At 45.2% G+C, this 24,083-nt stretch overlaps 1 protein-coding gene across 7 annotated transcripts in view; it reads left to right on the top strand.

Annotated features, from left to right (window-relative positions):
- The window catches only part of brun (trafficking protein particle complex subunit brun), a 747,330-nt gene that overhangs the window by 224,713 nt on the left and 498,534 nt on the right, over positions 1 to 24,083 (top strand). For all 7 annotated transcript variants that reach the window (XR_012829487.1, XM_075698272.1, XM_075698271.1 and 4 more), the window contains exons 8-10: positions 2,079 to 2,201; positions 3,989 to 4,052; positions 13,942 to 14,041. Coding sequence is in view for 6 of the 7 variants with exons in the window: in XM_075698272.1 (XP_075554387.1) it covers positions 2,079 to 2,201; positions 3,989 to 4,052; positions 13,942 to 14,041 (287 nt within the window). In the remaining variant the exon portion in view is untranslated. The remainder of the gene's footprint in view (positions 1 to 2,078; positions 2,202 to 3,988; positions 4,053 to 13,941; positions 14,042 to 24,083) is intronic.

The following is a 24,083-nucleotide window of genomic DNA, read 5'->3' as shown; positions in this document are numbered from 1 at the left end:
AGGTGGTTCCCTTGTTCCCGTCCTCGTGGTCCCTGTGGTGCGGAAGCGTACTCCAGAACAATCACAGAAAGGACGAGAAAGAAAGAAGAAAACCACGTTGGGTGCCAATTGAAGGCCCCTTGCCTTTGCTCACGGGGGTCCGCGAGCCATGACCAGCAGGGCAAAGGACCAGTGGCGTAAAGAATGGAAACCGCTTTAATTTACGATATAATGAAGCACTCAAACAATTACCACAGTGTCGCGGCCAATAGCAGAAAAGAACAAGGCAAAGAAGCAAGCATCAAAGCAGCGAGGCAATAAAATATACAAGCAAAAGGGAGCGACGAAAGACGACCATTCAAACCATCAACCACCACAATCCTTCGATCGATAACAGAATGCATAAAGTGAAGAAAGCAAGCACCGAACCAGGCACGCAGACACAGTCCCAAAAGCGAACAACAAGAGCACTCTTTCACGCGGACACAATGCAAAAACGCTTTTCCCACGCTCGGCAGCACGCTCGGAAAAACACCTAGACGGGCCACGCCCCACCAGCGCCTCCCCATGCCCACGCCCCAAAAAAGCCCAGAGTGCCATCTCCGCTGCCTTCTTATCGGGCAGCCGCCTTCCCGGCAGCCCTTGCGCGAGTTCTTATGATAACGCGATCGGTGCGCATGCTCCATGCGACGAGTGCTGTTAGGGCGCGCGTTTCAAAGGCTTCCCCCGTGCGCGCTGCAGAGGAGGGCCCAAGGGCCCGACAACGGGAAACCTGAGCGAGGTACACAGTGGGAAAATGGGCTCTGCGAAAACAAGCGGAGTATTTACCGGTTGCCTTCACCCAACAAGATCACGTTCTCATGACACATATGGCAGAAAGGATCTTCCATATCCGCTGCCAAGGTTTGTGAGTGGTGGCGCTGGCTAACACTCCCAGGTTTCTGCTAGCAAACATAAATACTCAAAAAGTGAGTGGGGAAACAGCACTGCGGTAGCTCAATTGGTAGAGCATCACATGCGAATGTTGTGGGATCGTTCCCCTCCTGAGGCAAGTTGTTTTTTCATCCACTTTCATTTCCATTAATTTAGCGTTTCTTTATTTCATTTATTAAGCACAAGTAATTTCCCCTATGTTGTCCTTGGTGTCAGTGTTTGTTGGCTTCTTATGATATGACTAATTAAATACTCAAGGCATTTATGTATAATATGTTGCAGAAACTTACAGCAGTTAGATACAGAAGAAATTGGTCTATAAATGGTAATCAGTGATCTGTTGCTTGTCTTAAACTCTGGAATAACATTTGCTGTTTTACACTTGTAAGGAACGATCATCAACTTCAGTGATTATCAAAACATCATAGACAGGACCACCATTCTGTGCATTGTTTTAGGCACACGCCCTGATCCTGTAGTGGTGTCGTCCAGTTTTGAGGAGGAGAAGCTTGCGAAAGGCAGAAATATCAGGAAGAAGTAGAAGCAGGGCTGGAACCTGGATTGGTGCTGCTGTCACCTGCAGTCTGGAAGCACTGTGAGCCCCAGTTGGTGCAACATGCATCTACTGTATCTAGAGGATATTCAATCTCACTGATTCGTAGCAAGAACTTTGCCTAATCTGATTGCATGCATAATGTATGGTATATGGTTGTTAAGTCTGGAATGCAACAGCTCTAGAATGGTATAAATAGTCTTGAAGGCACATTCAACAACTGATGGCTGCTATCATTGAAACTTGAGTGTTGAGAAACAACGTAGAAAAGACGCACACAGAAGCAACGAAACAGATGCTGCTTCTTTTTTCCTGTCCATGTCTTTTCTGCACTGTTTATTAAGATGAAGCTATGTCAGCTTGCCCAAATGTCAGTTATATTATCTTGGCACACAGTTTTGGCACTTCACCATCACTACAACATGACAGTTTATAGCCATTGTATTTTTTGTCTGCCTCTGTGATGTCTTACACTGAGGTGGTGGTATGTGTCACACATCGTAATGTGTCATTTGCTAACCTGTATCAACTCGATAGGTGGGTCTAGCCTCAGAAGCGACTGCAGCATTATCGAGAGCAGCAGCTGCATCTCATTTGTGAATGTGTGCTGCAGGTGTCGTGGTATGGCTCCCTGGCCCATCTCTATCTGGAGCTGGGCCTGGGGCGCAAGGCAGCCTTCTACACCCGGGTGGCTGCCCTCAAGTGCATGGCAGGGAAGCAGCCTGACCCTGTCCAGGTAGGAGATTGCATCAGCGCTGCACCAACTGAGGATGTACAAAGTTTGTAAGAGCTGCGAGCTGAAATGAAAACTTACTCATGTGTACCCTACTCTCGACAATGTTTTAAATAGTTCTCAAAGCTGCTCAAGGCAGGCTCACCTGTGCCAAACCTGCTTGGCACGTGCTTATGCGACCGTGATGCTGACAACTGTGATGGAACCTTTCATTGTGCCTACTTGAGGTCGGGCCCAGAGTGATAAAAGGTATTCTTGTAATCAAAGAAAGCTTAACTTCTAAAGGAGCATGCAGGCTTTTCCCCCAAGGATAAAAACCTTGCCTACATGTGGCACACGGGGGACCAGCATCGCAAGAGACTACTGGGGTGCATGCAGTGGTCCCTCTTTTGTCCTCTTGGTGGCAGCAGCCAATGCTGCTCCATCGTTTTCAAGGAAGGGCCCTAAGCTAAGTCCGAGGCCTGCAGTGTGCGCCTGAGTGCCTATCCCGCCATTGCCTTTGGGGGAGCAATGGAGGTCGACACCCAACAATCGGCACTCTCTCAAGCGCACTAAGAGTGATATGATCCCAGTAATGGCGCGAAAGATTGCAAGTATTATGATGTTCATGTAAACAATGCTGGTGCTTTCAGAGATATAAATTGTCTAAAAGACCACAAACACACTTGCTAATTATCAAGAGGATTTGCTGTAGTCAGACAAGCCTTAAGTTCTACATGACAATTTAAACTGCAAATCACTTTCGAGGCTGTGGCCATTACAGTCTTCCTGTTTAGGTCTGTCGCCATTTGTTCACTTTAGAATACATTCTATCTCTTGCACAGGTCAGAGAATTTGAAAGTTAACACAACAGCTACCGGACCTTTTTCTTTTAGTAGGAGATTGTAACGCTCACTTTACTCTTCGGGGTGGTGCTAAAGCTTACCAAAGAGGGCAAATTATTGAATGTTTTACTTTGTCTAATAACATGTGTACTTAAAACTGAGGTACACCAACATATTTTTCACTGAGTATTTGTAATTTTAGTTGCTTTCTGCTCACATCTGTTTTTAGATATTTTAAATGGAAAGTCCTGGACACTGCATATGGCATTAACCTGCAGTTATCACTCTCATCATCATTACCCACTATGTTGTGAACTGTGCCCTTGGAAACTAAATATGGCAGAAAGATTGCAGTGGATCTTGACTTTATCCATTGGTCAATGCTTGTTCACCAGTCAAAAGCATCTGTTGAGGCTCTTCTTCATATGATAATAAAATAAGAATTTGATTATGCCGAAGGAGTGGGAAACCGCAGTAATAATGTCATTCTTAAAATCCCCCGCCTGATTCTTCCAGTAGCTATTGTCCTCACTGGCTATATGGCAAAATCCTATGAAAGTATCGTAAGTGTGCAACTGACATTGACGCTCGAAACATGACAATTATGGTACAAAAAGGGGTTTAACAACCGACCACCTTATCCAACTTGAACACGAAACAAAGGTAGGCCTCTGCAATATTGTGGTGCTGAAAGAGGGCAAGACACGCTTGCCAGACTTGTCACCATGACAGCAGTCCACAAAACCTTTCTTAGGGCATTAATTGTGGCATTTCACAATAGTATTATGATATTATCGTGAGATGCTCAAGAGACGAGCTGCCGCGAGAACGACGAAGTGGGTCTGTGCCCTTGGCGCGAGCGTCGGCTTGGCTCTCTGGCTCCAGTGTAAACAGCCTGTAAATAGCCTCTTTCGTCTGTGTCTTTCCATACGTAACAGTATGTTTTGCAAACCTTGTTGTGTGCAGTGCTACCAGCTTCTGCTCAAGAGCCTGCCTGGGTACAGAGTAAGCCTGGACAAGCCAGCCAAGGGTGAGAACATGTAGTGTAGTGGTGTCAGTACGACACTGGCTGAGGGGAGGCCTACGTAGTGGGCATAATGGTTGAGACGTGGAACTCCTCAGAACAAAGGAGCTTTGCGTCAATGGGGGCCAAACAAAGACCGAGTTTATTCAGCAAAGAGGAAAGGGAGCATGGCAGGGAACAATGTTCGGCGCGGAGTGGTGCTAGCGCTCACAGCCATTACGAAGCAGAAACTGAGGATATCGCATAAGCTCTCCCTTCAAATAAAATATGCCACTCACTCTCCACACACAAGAAAAGCAAGAGCAAAGAAAGACACTCAACTGTCTGACAGAAAATGCAGAATTGTAAGCAGTTATACAGTGGATAAATTTTGCAAATTGTATCACTTATGGACATGTATCATTTACACATATGTAGGTGGTGTAGGACAAATGGAAAAAGAAATGCAATGAAAATTGTGACACTACATGCAATATGTTATTTAACTTGAAAATGAGTTGTGACTATATCACACCTTGTTCACGTTTTGCTCATCGTCTTGAATTTCCATCTTCCGCATTCCCCGTATTTTCCCTGGATGTAAGAACTGTAACACTCAAATGCATGCTGTATGAAAACATCTTTATACATTTGAAAATTCAGGTACTATGTGTACCTTTCAGACTTTTTTTTTTCGACAGCAGGCATCCTTAGTTTCCCCCCTTTCTTTTTGGAAGAAAGCAAGCATGAAACACAAAAACATGGAAAATGTACACTCAACTATATTGCACAACAGATGATAATAGAAGAAAATTCACGCAATACATGATAAAAGAAAGGCAATGCATATAACCTCTTGGACAACACGAATGGGTGGCTCATTTCTTCAGTGTCAAGAATGACAGCTCTGTGGCCGTCATGGATTTGAATGTGTGCGTAGTGCACGTTTATGCTGCGGATATGTGTGTGGATACTATTTACCTAACAGGTATGTGAGAAAAGGGACTTTGGGCATAAAAGCCGAATTTGTATGGGAGGGTTACCTCTGTAGGAGATAACCAAGGCAATAGGGCTACTTGGAGACATAATCCTTAAACCGTACTGGGGGTTGTCCATGTCATGTAGACCTATGGAGCACTTGTTCTGGTTGTCGAGTGGGACTAGAAGCATTGTTCTTAGGAGGTGAGCTGAAATGCTGAGGATCACTGTCCTGAGATCCTGCAGGAGGCATATGTTGCGATGGAAGCTCAGCAGATTCTTCTGCAGAAGATGAACTTGGTTGCGGGGGGGAAACAGGAGGCAGAAATAGAGTGTGTGTAGCCATAGGAAAACCTGTAACAGTAGAAACTGGAAGAAAAGGTGAAAAATCATCAAGGGATGAATAGTTGCTGAACTCTCTTCATTTAAGCTTTCAAGAGAGTTTTGCCAAGCTGAATATTTCACCAGTTTGGAAGCATTTCAGCGCATGCCATTTTCAAGCTGAAATGTGCTCTGGCCTACAGGCCGTTGAATTCTGAAAGAGCCAAGGTACTTGAGACTTGTCTTCCTGGAGTTTTTCACCGTGACAAGGTCACCTGGTTGCAGCTTGGGATGTTTTGTTCCTCGGTTTCGGTCTACATAAACCTTGGTCTTGTGCTGCTTTTGTATGACTTGTTCTCTAACCTCCTGATGAAGCTTAGCGGAAGCAAACTCTGGGCTGATGGGAGCCATGTGTGCCATATATAACTCTGTTTGAGGTTGACGACTATGCTGTAGCATGGCTGGAGAGACACCTGTCGACATGTGTGGTGAAAATCTGTAAATGGCTAGGTACTCCAGAACTGCAGAGGTAAGCTCACGTCTCGAGAAGGGCTACTTGGATGTATTCCTTCAGCATGCGATTGAATCTTTCTACCTTGCCATTTGCCTGAGGGTAGTACAGTGAGGACAAGAAATGCTTGATTCCTCTTTCTTTCAGAAAGTTTCAAAATTCATGCGACACAAATTGAGAACCCTTGTTAGATGTAATGGCATCAGGAAACCCTTCACGACTGAAAACCAAGAGGAGCAAGCGCATGACAGCTGCAAAATGACTGAAGACATGAAACCAATTTCAGGCCACTTGAAGTGATAATCTACCTGGACTACAGCAAAGCGAGCATGCTGAGGAGCCTGATCACTTGGACCAATGGTGTCTATGGTCACTTTTTTTCCATGGCCAGAGAGGCCATTCAATAGGTTGGAATGGAGCAGCAGTTGGTTTGGCAGACTTATCTGCTTTCTGACACATAAAGCAGCTACGAACAAGTTCCTCTACTTGCCTGTCCATCTGAGGCCACCTGTAAATGCCTCGGGAGTCTAAGCTGTGTCTTAGTAATGCCCAGATGACCTTCATGAGCGAACGAGAGAAGTTTCACAGTGAAGCTGGAGGAATTATGCATTCTCCTTGGAGCAGAAGGTTATCCACGTAGGATAATTCAGACTGCAATCATGCATATGGTTATAGTTCTGGCAGAAGATCAGCAGCATTTCTCCACCCATTGACTGTTCTGTCTTTTAAGACTTGACGAACAGGATCAACCTGTGTTGCTGTTTGAAACTCCTTCTTAGTGACGCATGCAGTAATGAACAACACTATTTCTTCTTCTCGAGCTTACTCAGTCTCTGAAAGAACAGGAAGGCGTGACAACACACCAGCTATGACGTTATCGTCGCGCTTTCAGTACTGTGTTCTCTACCAGAGGTAGAGGGTGTAGTTTTGCTAAGACTTGTTGCATTGAAGCTCGAAGGCGGATGTCATGGTTGAAGCCTTTTGCAAGTCCCACTTGTCCTGAGAACCGGTGAGAGCATTCTGCTGGAGCGTTGTGCAGTAGAGCCGATGACTAGATGCTTGGTTCAGCTGGAATTTATTGCACTTGCTGACAAGTGAGTGAAGATCCTTGAATGTTGATTCCTGGAGTTTTAATGGTGTCTAAGCTCACTAGAGAAGTATCCCGGTTCGTGACATAGAATGTCACTACTGCATCCTTATTGGGGTACTTGACGACCACGGAAAAATGTCCTGAATGCAATATTTCTTGCTGTGAACAATTCTTGAGTCGGAGACTCGAAGGAGACAATGGAAAAACCTTGAAATGTTCTTCGTACATGGTGCTCTTCATCAGAGACACTGTAGCTCCTGTATTGATGAGTAGTTTGAGCAAAGTACAGTGCACTCCACTTATAGCAATACCACATATAACGATACATTGGTTATAACGATGAGCCGACTTAAGAGTGTCAACTTATACATTAAGGCTATGAACAAAAAGCCCATATGTAACAATGTTATTCACTGCATATCAGATATAACGATCAAACTTTTGCCTGGTGGCCGGCATTTTCCAAGCAAAATAATCGTGAAATTTTCATTCCTAAGTTCTCCTTAAATGAATGATGCCGAGACAGAGCGATATGTTTCCTTACGTGAGTTTGTATCTACTGCTTTTAGCCAGGGAGCACATCGTGCCTGTGCACCAATTGCAAAAGCCACGGAGAACCTTGCCTGTGCACCAATTGTAAAAGCCACGGAGAACATTGCCTGGGCAAGTAACAAAGTGTTTTTAATGCAATTTTTCTCTGAATTTGAGTGGAATCACGGCGACTCGAAGTGACAAGTGTTCCTGGCTTTATTTTTAAATATGGAAACTGGGGTGATTTTGTTCTCCGCTCACTTTATGTTTTCTGCTACAGAAGCCATCTTGGCTCGAGACAAGAATTACATAAGTACTTAGTGGGGATTGTACTGTCAGAAATGCTACAGGTAGAAGTCTTCACAATCAAGCTAAATGGGAAATGCAACTTGGAAAATAGGATAAACCTATATTTGAACTTCCAGTCACAAGATGAAGAAGGAAGGGTATTAGCAAACTAGTAAAATGAAAACTTGGAGTAGTGCAGTAGTGGATGACTTGAATTCCCCAGAAAACTATCATCCAATATCATTGACAAGTCATCATCATCATCAGCCTGGTTACACCCACTGCAGGGCAAAGGCCTCTCCCATACTTCTCCAACAGCCCCGGTCATGTACTAATTGTGGCCATGTCGTCCCTGCAAACTTCTTAATCTCATCCGCCCACCTAACTTTCTGCCGCCCCCTTCCCTTGGAATCCAGACCATTACCCTTAACGACCATCAGTTATCTTCCCTCCTCATTACATGTCCTGCCCATGCCCATTTCTTTTTCTTGGTTTCAACTAAGATGTCATTAACTCGCGTTTGTTCCCTCACCCAATCTGCTCTTTTCTTAGCCCTTAACGTTACGCCCATCATTCTTCTTTCCATAGCTCGTTGCGTCATCCTCAATTTGAGCAGAACCCTTTTCGTAAGCCTCCAGGTTTCTGCCCCGTAGGTGAGTACTAGTAAGACGCAGCTATTATGCACTTTTCTCTTGAGGGATAATGGCAAGCTGCTGTTCATGATCTGAGAATGCCTGTCAAATGCACCCCAGCCCATTCTTATTCTTCTGATTATTTCAGTCTCATGATCCGGATCCACGGTCACTACCTGCCCTAAATAGATGTATTCCCATACGAATTTCAGTGCCTCGCTACCCATGGTAAATTGCTGTTCTCTTCCGAGACTGTTAAACATTACTTTAGTTTTCTGTAGATTAATTTCTAGACCCACTCTTCTGCTTTGCCTGTCCAGGTCAGTGAGCAAGCATTGCAATTGGTCCCCTGAGTTACTAAGCAAGGCAATATCATCAGCGAATCACAAGTTACTAAGGTATTCTCCATTAACTCTTAACTCCAATTCTTCCCAATCCAGGTTTCTGAATACCTCCTGTAAACATGCTGTGAATAGCATTGGAGAGATCGTATCTCCCAGCCTGATGCCTTTCTTTATTGGGATTTTGTTGCTTTCTTTGTGGAGGACTACGGTGGCTGTGGAACTGCTATAGGTACCTTTCAATATTTTTACATATGGCTCGTCTACACCCTGATTCCGTAATGCCTCCATGACTGCTGAGGTCTCGACTGAATCAAACGCTTTCTCGTAATCAATGAAAGCTATATATAAGGGTTGGTTGTATTCTGCACATTTCTCTATCACCTGATTGATAGTGTGAATATGGTCTATTGTTGAGTAGCCTTTATGGAATCATGCCTGGTCCTTTGCTTGACAGAAGTCTAAGGTGTTCCTGATTCTATTTGCGATTATCTTAGTAAATAGTTTGTAGGCAACTGACAGTAAGCTGATTGGTCTATGATTTTTCAAGCCTTTGGCGACCCCTTTCTTATGGATTAGGATTATGTTAGCATTCTTCCAAGATTCCGGTACGCTCGAGGTCATGAGGTGTTGCATATACAGGGTGGCCAGTTTTTCTAGAACAATCTGCCCACCATCCTTCAACAAATCTGCTGTTACCTGATCCTCCCCAGCTTCCTTCCCCCTTTGCATAGCTCCCAAGGCTTTCTTTACTTCTTCCGGCGTTACCCGTGGGATTTCAAATTCCTCTAGACTATTTTCTCTTCCATTATCGTCGTGGGTGCCACTGGTACTGTATAAATCTCTATAGAACTCCTCAGCCACTTGAACTATCTCATCCATATTAGTAATGATATTGCCGGCTTTGTCTCTTAACGCATACATCTGATTCTTGCCAATTCCTAGTTTCTTCTTCATTGCTCTTAGGCTTCCTCCATTCCTGAGAGCATGTTCAATTCTATCCATATTATACTTCCTTACGTCAGCTGTCTTACGCTTGTTGATTAACTTCGAAAGTTCTGCTAGTTCTATTCTAGCTGTAGGGTTAGAGGCTTTCATACATTGGCGTTTCTTGATCAGATCTTTCGTCTCCTGCGATAGTTTACTGGTATCCCGCCTAACGGAGTTACCACCGACTTCCATTGCACACTCCTTAATGATGCCCACAAGATTGTCGTTCATTGCTTCAACACTAAGGTCCTCTTCCTGAGTTAAAGCCGAATACCTGTTCTGTAGCTTGCCCTGGAATTCCTCTATTTTCACTCTTACCGCTAACTCATTGATCGGCTTCTTATGTACCAGCTTCTTCCGTTCTCTCCTCAGGTCAAGGCTAATTCGAGTTCTTACCATCCTATGGTCACTGCAGCGCACCTTGCCGAGCACGTCCACATCTTGTATGATGCCAGGGCTAGCGCAGAGTATGAAGTCTATTTCATTTCTAGTCTCGCCGTTCAGGCTCCTCCACATCCACTTTCGGCTATCCCGCTTGCGGAAGAAGGTATTCATTATCCGCATATTATTCTGCTCCCCAAACTCTACTAATAACTCTCCCCTGCTATTCCTAGTGCCTATGCCATATTCCCCCACTGCCTTGTCTCCAGCGTACTTCTTGCCTACCTTGGCATTAAGGTCGCCCATTAGTATAGTGTATTTTGTTTTCACTCTACCCATCGCCGCTTTCCCTGTCTTCATAGAAGCTTTCGACTTCCTGGTCATCATGACTGGATGTAGGGGCATAGACCTGTACAACCTTCAATTTGTACCTCTTAATAAGTTTCACAACAAGACTTGCCACCCTCGCATTAATGCTATAGCGTTCCTGTATGTTACCAGCTATATTCTTATTATCAGGAATCCGACTCCTAGTTCTTGTCTCTCCACTAAGCCCCAGTAGCACAGGACGTGACCACTTTTTAGCACTGTATGTGCTTCATTTGTCCTCCTGATTTCACTGAGCATTATTATGTCCCATTTACTGCCCTCTAATTTCTCCAATAGCACTACTAGACTCGCCTAACTAGATGACATTCTAGCGTTAAACGTTGACAGGTTCACATTCCAATGGCGGCCTGTTCGGATCCAGGGATTCTTCGCACCCTCTGCTGCGTCGCAGGTCTGACCGCCGCCGTGGTCAGTTGCTTCGCAGCTGCTGTGGACTGAGGGCCGGGGTTTGGTGGTTGTGTTCATATAGGAGGTTGTGGCCAAGTACTGCACCAGGGTGGCAAGTCCTGCTCTGGTGAGGGAGTGCATTACCGGTTCTGGTCACCGGGATCAGGCCACACTTCAGGCCTGTTTATGCAATTTTATCAACACGCGGATTTCTTTTTTTTTTAATCCTGTGGAAAATTGCCGGCACCGGGATTCGAACCACAGACCTATTGCACGCGAGGCGGGTGTTCTACCTCTACGCCACCGCTGCATTTGTTGCCATTCATGCCATTCACAAGTGTTTGCTGCAAAATGCTTGAACATAGTATTACAATATCATCGAGCGATGCTCAAGGGACGAGCCGCCGCGAGAACGATGACGAAGTGGGTCTGTGCCCTTGGCACAGGCGAGTGTCGGCCTGGCGGTCTAGCTCCAGTGTAAATACCCTGTATATAGCCTCTTTCATCTGCGTTTTTCCACACGTAACAATATCATTGCACCTCACATATATCATCATCTGGAATCAAATAATTTGTTGTTTATTAACCAACATGGGTTTACGAAAGGCTTGTCATGTGAAACGCAGTTACTACAATTCACTACAGACTTTCATTTTAACATGGACCATAATCTTCAAACAGATTGCGTTTTTCTCGACTTCTCCAAAGCCTTCGACCGTGTGTCTCACTGCCGTTTAATTTCCAAGTTATCTGTTCTCAAATTAGACTGCTTAACGCTCTCCTGGATTCGTAACTTCCTAATAAATCGTCAGCAATTTACAGTCTTTAATAATTTTACGTCACCCCTTGCATTTTGTCAGTTCCAATGTACCCCAGGGTAGCGTACTAGGACCCTTGCTTTTCCTTATTTACGTCAATGATCTGCCCAATAACATCTCATCCTGCATGCGTCTTTTCGCCGTTGATTGTACTATATTATATCGACCAATTCGCAGCCTTGATGACCGTCGCATTCTTTAAGAGGACCTTCATCTCGTTACCAAATGGTGTGAAGACTGGCAAATGAAACTTAACTCATCTAAGTGCCAACTAATGACATTCACGTGAAAAACGTCAATTCATAGCGTTTCCTATTATATAAACACAAATATAGTATCTCAGGCATCAGCATATAAATATCTAGGCGTAAATCTTACACCGAGCCTTTCCTGGGCCTTTCACATTGCAACCATATGCGCAAACGCTTCCAAATCTCTTGGGTATATTCGTCGCAACTTGCGTAATTGCCCATCTGACATCCGTAAATTAGCATTCATATCATTTGTACACCTTCAGCTTGAGTTCGCCTCCTCTGTATGGTCTCCCTACCATGAATACTTAATCCGCATGTTAGAAGCCATCCAAAACTGAGCTAGTCGATTTATTTCCCGAAATTACAGCTACCAGTCAAGCATTGCTCAAATAAAACTCGACCTTCCCCTTCAATCACTGAGTACTGACATGACATAGCACTCCTGTTCTTGCTCCATAGACATGTTCACCAAATGAAGCCATCAAACTTGCCACTGGAACGCGCGTCCAGCACTGTTGCTCAAATGAGCAATGATAAATTCAGACAACTACTGAACCTACAGTCTTCATCATAACAAATGTATTCATCTGTACATATGTCATGTCATATAATACGTGTCACATATGGATCATGACTTTCTTTTTGTTGTTGTTGTTATTGTTGTTTCAATTTCATTTGCTTTAGGTGCTAATGCTATGTATGTTATTTTGCGCGAGTGTTACATCACTTTTTATGTTACCGTCTATTGTACTTTTCATTCCTTTCTCGACAACAATTTGTATTGATTTACCGTTTTCATTTGTTACACTGTTTTGCCAGCACGTGATCATTATATACATTTTTAGCTGTCACATTTTTCAGCGCTTATACATCTGTTTTCTCTTGCCATTTGTTCAATGACGCCCTCCCTTACTCAATGCTTCCCTTGGGGCCTGTAAGGTACTTTGAAATAAATAAAAAATGTGAAAGTGCGGAAAAAGCAGGTGGGGGAACAGGCTATTGGCAACTATGGCATCGACCTTAGAAATGGTAGAAAAGCCGTGTTGGTAGAGTGTGTGGAAAGAAACCGGTTGCAAATAATGAATGCCGTCTTGGAAGGTGCAAATTACAGACCTCGAAATTAAATGGACTTGACACTCTGTGCCGACCCCAGCACTGTGCCTGATGTTTGGTTAATAAAGGGTCAGAAGGTCAGTGAGGTTCAGGATAATTCTTAATTTGAGGAGCGCCAGCCAAGAAGCAGTAAGGATAAAAACATGAATTTAGGCTAGTGCTTGTCGGCAAACAAACTTTGATTAGCTCTCAACAAGGTGGGAAAATGAATAGTGTTGGAACAGAATTGTTACATTATGTCAGCCAAGGACAGTAAAGGTTTAGGTGATATGATGAGGCAGTGTGGGCATGGGTGGGAGGGCACTAGGCGCAGGCCTTTGGGCTTCAATGGTTTATGATATGTTGCATAATGATTTCCACTTACAGTAAATAAATGCGTCTCATACTGAACAAGAGGGGGGCAGCACACTAAGAAGGAGACGACATAAACACTGCCACAGGAATTAGCAAAGTGGGGACATTATCAAGGCATTTTATGTCATCAAATGTAATGACACCTGTATCAGACACCTTCAGTCATGTTGCACGATAAAGAGTTACCTTTTTTTTGGAAGGCCTGCATAGACATTGTCGGGTAACTTGAACTGAAAAGATGAGTCTGTTTAGTCTGTTAGTTTTTTTCTTTGATGTGAAGTGCTTTTTCTGTCACATGGTGGTGCGCTAGTGTACCTATTTTAGACTCCATTTTGTTTTTTGAAATCAAAACTAGTTGCTAGTACAATGTTGTCTCCTTCTTGCCCCCATCCTATTTAGCCCAATCTTATGCTTTACTAAATGTGCCTGCTTCTTGACTTGCTGTATCTTTTCATAGATATAGCCTTAGCTAGTAGACATCCTGCACCACAGCCTTTGTGCAATGTGTAGGTGCAGTCTGTCTTGCCCTTGTTGCAGGCAGCAGTGTGATGGATGGCTGGCCTCGACTTCAGATTCAGCTGCTGCAGGACCTGCTAGTCACTGCCCGCAAGATGGACGACCTGCCACTGGCTGTCAGGTATTATTTGGTGGCGCAACTGCATTATCTAGAAGACTGCACATTTTTAATAAGCAACTCTGTTCAAATGTCTCTGCATCATTTTAGCCCCTTGTCTTTTACTGTGCATGGTAGGAAAAAATGCCCATCTCCAACTGCCCGCTTATTCTGTGCACCACCGGCGTCAAATGAAACACACACAGCGGAGCACGTGGTTGAAGCATAACTGAAGTTATTGACAGGCATGCACATCTGGCTTGGCTGCACTGTACAATAATGTTCCCGGTTCATTGTGATATTGTTACGTGCTATTCCCGCCCACTGAAGCACGCATTCTGCTGAGCAAGGAAGAATGCACCAGAAAGACAGTGAAGACAACAATCACAGTAGCACTCGTGTTCTTGTTCTGCCATCTAGCCTGCAGCCTTCTCTCTCTCTGTATATATATATTGTAAATACAATTTCCTATCCCCGTGGCATTTTAGTGGGAGGTATGGAGTACCCACATGGTACAACAGAGCTCCACAATGGCCAACGTTTGGCTTTCTCCACCATGGCGGAAGAGGAGTTGGCGCCCACCGAGGTGACGGCAATGATAATGGTCGTCCTGGCTCAGCTAAAAGATCCAGGCACATTCTGCAGGACTGACAATGTCGACATCGAGGACTGGCTACCAATGTACGAGCGCGCAAGTAAGAACAATTACCGGGATGAGACGATCATGTTGGCAAACATATTATTTTACTTCAAAGGAACAGTGAAGGTGTGTTGCATACAAGAAAAAGATGCGTTTCCTGTTTGGCAATTTTGCAGGTAGAGAGGCAGCAGCAAAGAAGGAGCTGGCATCTCGTGCACAGGCAGTGACAGAGTCATACTTATATACAGGACGTGCTTGCCCTTTGCCGCAAAGCCGACGATGGCAGGATGGAGTCTGAGAAAGTGAGCCATGTGTTAAAGGGCATAGCAAATCATGCCTTCAATCTGCTAATCTGTAAATACTGCGACACTGTCTATGGCATCATCCAAGAGCGCAAGTGCGTTGAGGCCACCAAAAGTCAACACATTTCCCATCATTTCGCTCGACTTCAGAACACGGCAGCAACATGGTCGCGCAAAGACATACCTGAGCCGTTGGCGCCACTCACTGTCGAACATGTGAAGAAGATCGTCCGGCGTGAACTTGCCACTGTGTCTCCTGCTTCTACATGTGGCCGTACCTGTGACCACAGCTCCCAGATGGTGCCATTAGTCTAAGCTGTCATTCATCAAGAGCTCTCCAATGCTGGATTTATTTATTTATTTATTTACTTACATACCTACAGCGCCCAATGTTGGGCATTAGAGTAGGGGGAAGGAATATACACATGATGGAAATACATATGATTGATGTTACAAAAGGATACATCTAATACACAATACAACAAAATATTGACATTGAAAACACAGTACTTAACACAACATTACTCCTAAGGTTATTATGAAATACAATATAAATACACTTTAGTACATATTATAAATAATATCATTGCATTGTATTTATAATAAAATAATGGAAAAAAAAGAACAGCAAGTAAGGCAAAAAGCCGCGGACAGAAAAGGTTAATCTCCTGTTTTGTCCGAAGCGAAACACATTTTATAACTAAAGATATAAATGTTTCGACAACAAAGTTTCGAACACAGATGGCATTGCTGTAACAATTTCGAGCGGCACTTTATTCCAATCATGTATAGTTTTTGGAAAGAAGGAATGCTTATATAGGTTGATGCGGCATTTGTACTCTTGTACCTTGAGCGGATGATCTGTTCTAGGTGATATGTAGCTTGGGTTCTTTATGTATGTGTCCCTGCACAAAGCAGTCTTGCCTGTGTAAATATTGAAGAAAAGTTTAAGTCGCAAATATTTCCGTCGGTTCTCAAGAAGTGGCCATCCCAAGTTAACACGTATTTGTGATGAGCTCTGAGTGAAATCATAGTTGGAAGTAACGAACCGGGCGGCGCGTTTTTGTATTCGTTCCAGTTGATTAATGGCTGTGTTTGTCTCTGGGTCCCAGGCAGAGCTGCCGTACTCTAACATCGGACGAACGTTTGTTAAATAAAGCGTTTCCTTTACCTTATGGGGGGCTCTCCAGAAATTACGTTTTAGAAAATTTAACATACGACTAGCCTTAGACGCCACGCTCTCTATATGGTCATTCCAAGAAAGATTATTTTTAAAGACCACGCCTAAGTACTTGTAACTATTTACCTCGATCAATGGTTCAGTGTTTAGAAAGTAATTTTTAAGAAGTGGTACCCTCTTGTTAGTGAAGCGAATGACATTGCACTTGGCAGAGTTTAATTTCATGCTCCAGCTGTCGCACCACGTGGAGACTGTTAGGTCATTTTGTAGGATACTTGAATCGGCAGTGGACGTAATGGCACAATATATGCAACAATCATCAGCATACAGGAGTATGTGACTGGAAAGATGCGTTCCTATGTCATTTATGAATATTAGAAATAACAGTGGGCCCAAGACGGACCCCTGTGGGACGCCCGATAAGACTTCAGTCTCTGATGAGGTCAGTCCTTCAAGCACAACACGCTGCTTTTTACCAGTAAGGTACGCCTCAAGCCATTTCATCAGTGATGCTGGAATTTTGATGGCAGACAGTTTTGTGAGTAGAAGGTTATATGCAACAGAATCAAAAGCTTTCTGAAAATCCAGAAATACGCAGTCAACCTGGTGTTCGTTATTTATTGATGATGTGATATCATGGCTGAATTCGATTAGCTGAGTGTCACCTGAGAATCCCCGGCGAAACCCATGTTGCGTGGGGCAAAAGAATCCGTTGCTCTGTAAGTGACTCATTAAGTTGGTATAAATTATATGCTCTAGTAGATTGGACTTTGTGTACGCCTTGCCAGCCGATCGAGTGCTGTCCCTCACTTTTGCACACCCAAGGTCAAAGGCCGCCGTTCCGTACTTGCAATCAAGCCAAGTGGAGGAAGCTGATGACCATCCCATTTGCTTCAACTGCCCTCGTATTAGACACATGTTACAATGGCCCGCCATTGTAACAGCCGGTGGTATTGGTATCAGGCGGCCTATGGATTCAACCGTTGCCCTGACATGGCTCATGGCCGATTTTAGCCCTACCGCGAGCCTTCTCAAACCACTGGCAACGACGCTCCCTCCATGCCGTATCGTCGTTCATCATCCCCACGTGGTCACCCATCCCATTCGACTTTGTCTCATCGCCAATCATCTTGATTGCCCCAATTCCCCCACCCTACGTCACTGATTCAACGACTCCCTCGGGAAAACTAGATAATGTAGCTCCCAGAGGTGATGCTGCATCGATGACTCGCCTGGCAAATCCTTTGACCACACTGCAGACCAGAAGGAACCTGATAGACGTTAAACTGGATGCTGCACATGTTGTTGCTCTAGTGGATACTAGGGCTCAGATATCAGTGATGAATTCGGAGCTTCGTCGCTGTCTTAAGAAGGTCCTAACTCCACCCACAGTACCGTTCATTCGTGTCGCCAATGGCAGAACGTTCCCCTGCTAGGGATGTGCTCTGCTCGAATAAATGTTGCTGACCGATCCACAAGCGTACTACTTGCCATGCTCGAGAAATGCTCCCATGAAGTCATCCTCGGTATGGACTTTTTGTCTGCCCATTCTGCCCTTATTGATTGTGGAACCGGCTTCCTTCAGCTTGACCTACCGTGCTACCATGATGCTCCTACTGTACGCCAACCGCGCTTGTGCTCAGTGAATTACGTTCTACCTCCTCAAGCCTATACATATGTGAACTTGCTATCTTTTTCTCCCATTCCCGATGGTGATTACGTCCTGACCCCGATCGTTGGTGTCTTAGTTGCCAAAAACGTCGCTCTTCTATTGGAGTTCAGGATAATGGAACGTCTCTACCCATATTGAACTTTAGCTGGTGCACGTAGCTTATCCCAGGTGGCACGACTCTAGCCCACGTCTCTTCCATTGATGAGTGTGCCGTTTGTGCATTCGTTACTGACACTTCTTTGTCCTCTGCCCCTTCCCCTTCCTCGCACAATCTCGTTGACGGTGATATTGACAAGATGATAGCGTCTGACCTGCTTCCTGCTCAGACAGCTGATATGCAGTGCATATTGAAGTTCTACCATGACATCTTTGACTTTAATGACCATCCTTCAGGACAGACATCTGTGGTCACTCATAATATCAATATTGGGGACGCCAGCCCAATCAGACGATGTCCTTATCGTGTCTCCTATGCCAAGCGAGAAGTGATACTGCGTGAAATCAACAAGATGCTCACCAAAGATGTCATTGAACCTTCATGTAGTCCATGAGCATCACCGGCCATTCTAGTCAAGAAGAAAGATGGCAGCTGGAGCTTCTGCATAGATTACCGCCACCTGAACAAAGTAACATGCAAGGACGTCTACCCTCTGCCGCAGATTGATTACGCTCTCGACTGTCGACATGGCTCTGCCTACTTCTCTTCTATCGACCTGAGGTCAGGACACTGGCAGATATCCATCGATGATCAAGACCGTGAAAAGACCGCATTTGTTATGCCCGATCGACTTTACCAGTTGAAGGTAATGCCCTTTGGACTGCGTAATGTCCCAGCCACATTTGAAAGGACGATGGACTCCCTCCCTCGTGGATACGAATGGTCAACATGCCTCTGTTACCTTGACAATGTCATTGTCTTCTCCCCGACATTCAAAAGCCACCTTAGCCGCTTATCAGCAGTTCTTGAAGTTTTTTGGCAAGCAGGCCTTCAGCTCAACTCTGCCAAATGCCGTTTTGGCTGCCGCAAAATCACTGTGCTTGGCCACCTTGTGAGTGCTGAATGCACGCAACCTGACTCAGAAAAAATTCGGGTTGTCAAGGACTTCCCTATGCCACGTTCCACTAATGACATACAGAGCTTTGTCAGCTTGCTCCTATTTTGATGTTTTGTCAAGAGCTTCGCCAACATTGCCCGTGCATTCACATAACTCCTGAAGAAGGAAATATCATTTTCTTGAGGTCCTGAACAGGCCACTGCATTTCACATGCTCACAACTTTACTTACGTCACCGCCCATCTTGGCCCATTTTGACCCGTCAGCCCCCACTGAACTTCGCACCGATGCCAGTGGACATGGCACTGGCGCTGTTCTCACCCAGCAGCAGCAAGGATATGACCACATCATCATCTGTTCCAGTTGCCTTCTTTCTTCTTCAGAGTGCAAATTTTCGATCACCGAGCGCTAGTGCCTTGCACTAGTTCAGGCTGTCAGCAAGTTTCGACCATACTTGTTCGGCAGCACCTTTTTGGTCATCACAGACCACCATGCGCTCTGCTGGTTGTCTTCCCTCAAAAATCCGACTGGACGATTTGGTCGCTGGGCACTGAAACTGCAAGAATACAGCTTTGACGTCACATACAAGTCTGGCAGACTGCACCAGGATGCAGACTGCCTATCTCGTCATCCCATGAATCGTCCCGACTTCTCAGCGCACAATTTGGATGACTGTGTCTCCGCGACATTCAATTTAACCGACATACACAGCAAAAAGCTCCACGACACCAATTTGTGGTCATTTATCTACCGTCTACGCTGTCATCACTCTGCCTCATCTCTATAATTATTCGTGCTTCGTGATGGAATCTTATACAGAAGCAGCACCAGCTCCGATGGCCCAGAGCGTCTACTGGTTCCTGAAACACTTCGTTCCACTGTTCTCGAACAGCTTCATCATGCTCGAACCGCTGGACATCTCGGGGCAACTCTCACATACAATCGTGTTCGGCGTCGGTTCTTCTGGCCAGGCCTCCACCACTCTGTGTGCCATTACGTTGCTACTTATGAGTCCTGCCAGCGCCACAAGCATCTATCCTTGTCGTCAGCTGGTCCTCTTCAGCCCATAGACATTCCTGGTGTCCCATTCTACCGCGTCGGCCTTGATCTCATCGGGCCATTCCCAACATCTCTGACTGGGAACAAGTGGATTGCCATAGCTGCGGACTACGTGACACGATACTCTATCACACGGGCACTGCCGACAAGCTGTGCCCGTGGTTTGGAATTCCTCCTTTGCGACATTATTCTTCGCCACGGCGCTCCTCGACAGCTGCTGACTAACCATGGTCGCTCATTTCTGTCCTACGTCATTGACAACATTCTTCGTTCATGTTCCATATGTCGTAAGCTAACTACTACCTACCATCCGCAAACCAGTGGGCTTACCGAGCGCCTCAACCGCACGCTGACCACAGTGCTCTCCATGTATATTTCCTCAGACCACCGTGATTGGGACAGCATCTTGCCTTATGGGACATTTGCCTACAACTCGTCACACCATGACACCGCAGGCTTTTCCCCTTTTTATCTTTTGTTTGGCCGCCACCCTACATTGCCCTTTAAGACTCTTTTACCATCACCTGTGCTCCCTCTTACAGGCTACGCCCACGATGCAGCTTCTCCAGCTGCAACAGTTGCCAGATTGCAAGCGATTGTCTTTACGCCTCGCAGCTTTGCCAGAAGGCCTGCTAGATCGCCATCACAGTCGTTAATTACTCTCTGGCCGCTTTGGTCCTCCTCTGGATGCCTTGCTGCCATGTTGGCTTGTCGTCAAAGCTTCGTTCCCTCTACTCAGGGCCTTACAAGGTCCTATGTCAGATCACTGACGTCATGTACGAGATCGCTCCATTGGACAGCCGATCATCTGCCACGTCCGCCACTGATATCGTCCACGTCTCTTGACTTAAGCCTTATGTTGGTGGACACGATCCTACTGCTCCTTCAGCGCAGAGACGGCACTCTCGCCTGCAGGGGTTCTATGTTATGCGCTATTCCCGTGCACTCAAGCTCGCATCCTGCCAAGCATGGAAGAATGCACGAGAAAGATGGTGAAGACGACGATCAAAGTAGCGCTCGTGTTGTTGTTCTGCTATCTAGACTGCAGCCGTCTCTCTCTCTCTGTATTTCGTAAATACAATTTCCTATTCCTTTTGGCTACTCTCATTCCCGTAGTAATATTTTCATGTCTGTTCTGGGTCTATTATGTGAAAGCAAAAAAAAAATTCATAGAAAACAGACGCTAAAATATCTCAGTATGGGGCAAGTATTATCGCGCAGCGCTGCGAAACTGTATGTGCTATTGGCATCTAAAGCAGCAGTGCGCATTGTACAGTTGTGTCATCATCATTACTGTTCTGCCATCTTTGAACCAGAACAGAAACAAGAATATCCCAGCACAGAGGAAGCATCATTGCACAGTGAACTCTAACCAGATGTGCATGCATGTTAAAGAACCCCAGGTGGGCAAAATTATTCTTGAGTCCCCCACTACAGGGTGCCTGAAAATCAGATTGTGGTTTTCACCGGTAAAACCCATGAATTTAATTTAAAGATAGTAATACTGAAATTCAAGCCAAAGCAAATACGAAACAGCATATATTTGAATAAATATTAAAAAAATATTGCCTAAAAACATTTTAATAAAATTGATAGTATGCGTTTAGGGCAAGATGGTTGAATAGGCTCAATGATGTAATCCACCAGGGATGTCTGTCATAAAGCCGGTGAGGGCCGTCATACTTTGAGCTGAATTGTATAGAAAGGCCGGAAGTAGAGGAGAGAACGCAGAGCCGTACCAGCGCTACAGGTGTATGTGATGGAAAAGACAAGCTTGCGTCACGACCATGTTTCTGGCTGGCCTGGTCTTGCGCAGTAAGTGAGCATGCAATCTGATGACATTCTTTGGCATAAGTGGCGGCTTCAGATAGAACCGTAGATTCAGAAGCGTTGGGTGATACAAAAGAATTGTGTCCATAAACGAAGAAGGTTTGTGATCATAAAGAAGAAAGAAGGGAGAGAATCCTGTGGTAGACTGAGTGGTGCTATTCTAAGCATACGTAACAAAGGGAAGGATGCGGTCCCAGTTATTGTGGTCAGTGGAAACGTACATGGCGAGCATGTCACCGAGAGTATGATTAAAGCATTCAGTGATACCATTGGTTTGCAGATGATTGGCACTTGTAGTTCGGACAGCAATGAATGGCCACAGTAACTCAGTAGTTTGCGAGCCACACGTTGTCGAAGAACAAGGTTGCGAAGGATGAACAAGCCGACTTCACATGCTGTGGTCGCTGGGTATGCTGAAGTTTTGGCTTAGCGTGTGAGGTGGTCCATGGCGACAATGACCTAGCGGTTGCCATCTGGGGTGTACGGTGGAGGGCCGTACCGATCAATGCCAATACGGTCGAAAGGCTGGAAGGGACAAGGCAATGGTTGGAGCGACCCTGTTATCTTGTGAGATGGGCTCTTGTGGGTTTGGCACCTGGAGCACGAATCACCAGTAGTATCGAACCCGTAGGCATGCATAAGTCTTTAGTACACCAGCGTGGTCACATCGTGGATCCATATGAAAAGAGGCACAAATGTCGGAATGCAGATGGCGAGGAATCACTAGCAATCATTTTTGGCCATCATGTAGGTAGTTGCGGCGGTACAGGAGCCCTTTGCGGATGGCAAAGTGGTGACCAAGAGGCCAAAGCGAGCGGTCGGTGGCGCATGGTGATGGTTGAAATAAATACTCTAGAAGAGAGGCTGTCCAAGGATTCTGGTGCTGCTTTGCTGGCACGTTGGCAAATGTAAAGATGAAGAACCGTAGCTGGAGACAGACGGAGCACCATACTCATCGGGCAGTGGGGAGCGTGAAAGACCGTTGGCATCCAAATGCTTACAGCCTGACCGGTAGACAACACAGATGTCATAGTCCTGTAGATGAAGCACCCAATGACCTAGAGGACCAGATGGGCCTTTTTAACGATGACAACCAGCACGGCATAATGATCATCCATGACTTCGAATGGACAGCCATATACGTAAGGTCGAAATTTGGTGATTGCCCAAACTATTGCAAGACATTCTCTTTCAGTGACCAAATAGAAGATCAGATAAAGTTCACCTAGATCAAGCTCACCTACTACAGATCAGGTTCCTTAAATGCTGATTGCAGCAACATTAACAATGTCACCAGAAATGCATAAAACTGTAAATAGGAATGTTCAATGGAAAGGTTTGAAAAGAATGTTACCAAGTCGACTAAGACAGCAAAAATTTCGCTGCATAAATGTGCTACCTCTATTCGGCGATTATTGGATTACTGAAAGTAATCAGAGATGCTGGTTTGCCATGTCCTGTAGTTCGAGGCTCCAAGGGTCATGTTTTCTAGTTGGCTAACTACGTGCAGCATTTGAGAATTTCCACCGTGGCATTCAATAAAACTGCGGATAACGTTCAGTGATCCGATAACTTCCCCAAGAGTGGGTGCTCGGGAGAGCTTGTTAGCGTCATTATCATCGCTGTCATTGCACATGGTCACATCAGCAGTAGCTTCATGCTCCGAGTCTGAGTAGCACGTTTGTTTATCATTTTCAAAGTTCAGATACTCGGCGAATTCGACTGCACCAGATTCGCTATCCTCTGTGCAGAGTGCATTGATGCGGTCGCGATACTCAGCCGATTCTTCATCAAGTGCACATGAATAGTCAGCATCAGCATCGATGGTAGAAGCCAGCGTGTTCAAAACACCGCATGATCAAAGTGGGTTCCACTTGCTTCCATGCATACACAATAAGACATATGGCCCTGAGGAGGTCGATGGAGTACTCCTTGCCATTGTCGTAACAAAGGAGCATGCGCTTGAGCAGGTGGTGGTGGTAAATCTTCCTCATGTGGTGAATGATGCCTTGGTCCATTGGCTGCGAAATCAACATGTTGTTCAGAGGAAGAAATACCATCCTAATAGCTTTCAGGTGTGGGATGTCACCATGCGCTGAGCAATTATCAGCAACAAAGAGTACATTCGTGCCTGTGGCCGCAAACTTGCGGTCAAGCTGCTGAACATAATCTTCAAATATTGCACCTGTGACCCAGGCTTTCTTGTTGTGCAGGTAGATAAGCTTATCCCTTAGCGGCAGCCGTGCATTTTTAAAGCAGCGAGGCTTCCCACTCTTTCCAACTACGAGTAGTGGCAGCTTGTGTTTACTGCACATCTTCACGCTGAACA

Source organism: Dermacentor variabilis, chromosome 7, assembly GCF_050947875.1.
Source record: "Dermacentor variabilis isolate Ectoservices chromosome 7, ASM5094787v1, whole genome shotgun sequence".
Taxonomy (NCBI): Eukaryota; Metazoa; Arthropoda; class Arachnida; order Ixodida; family Ixodidae; genus Dermacentor; species Dermacentor variabilis.
Note: the sequence above shows the minus strand (reverse complement) of the source record. Positions and strands in the feature narration are given on the sequence as shown.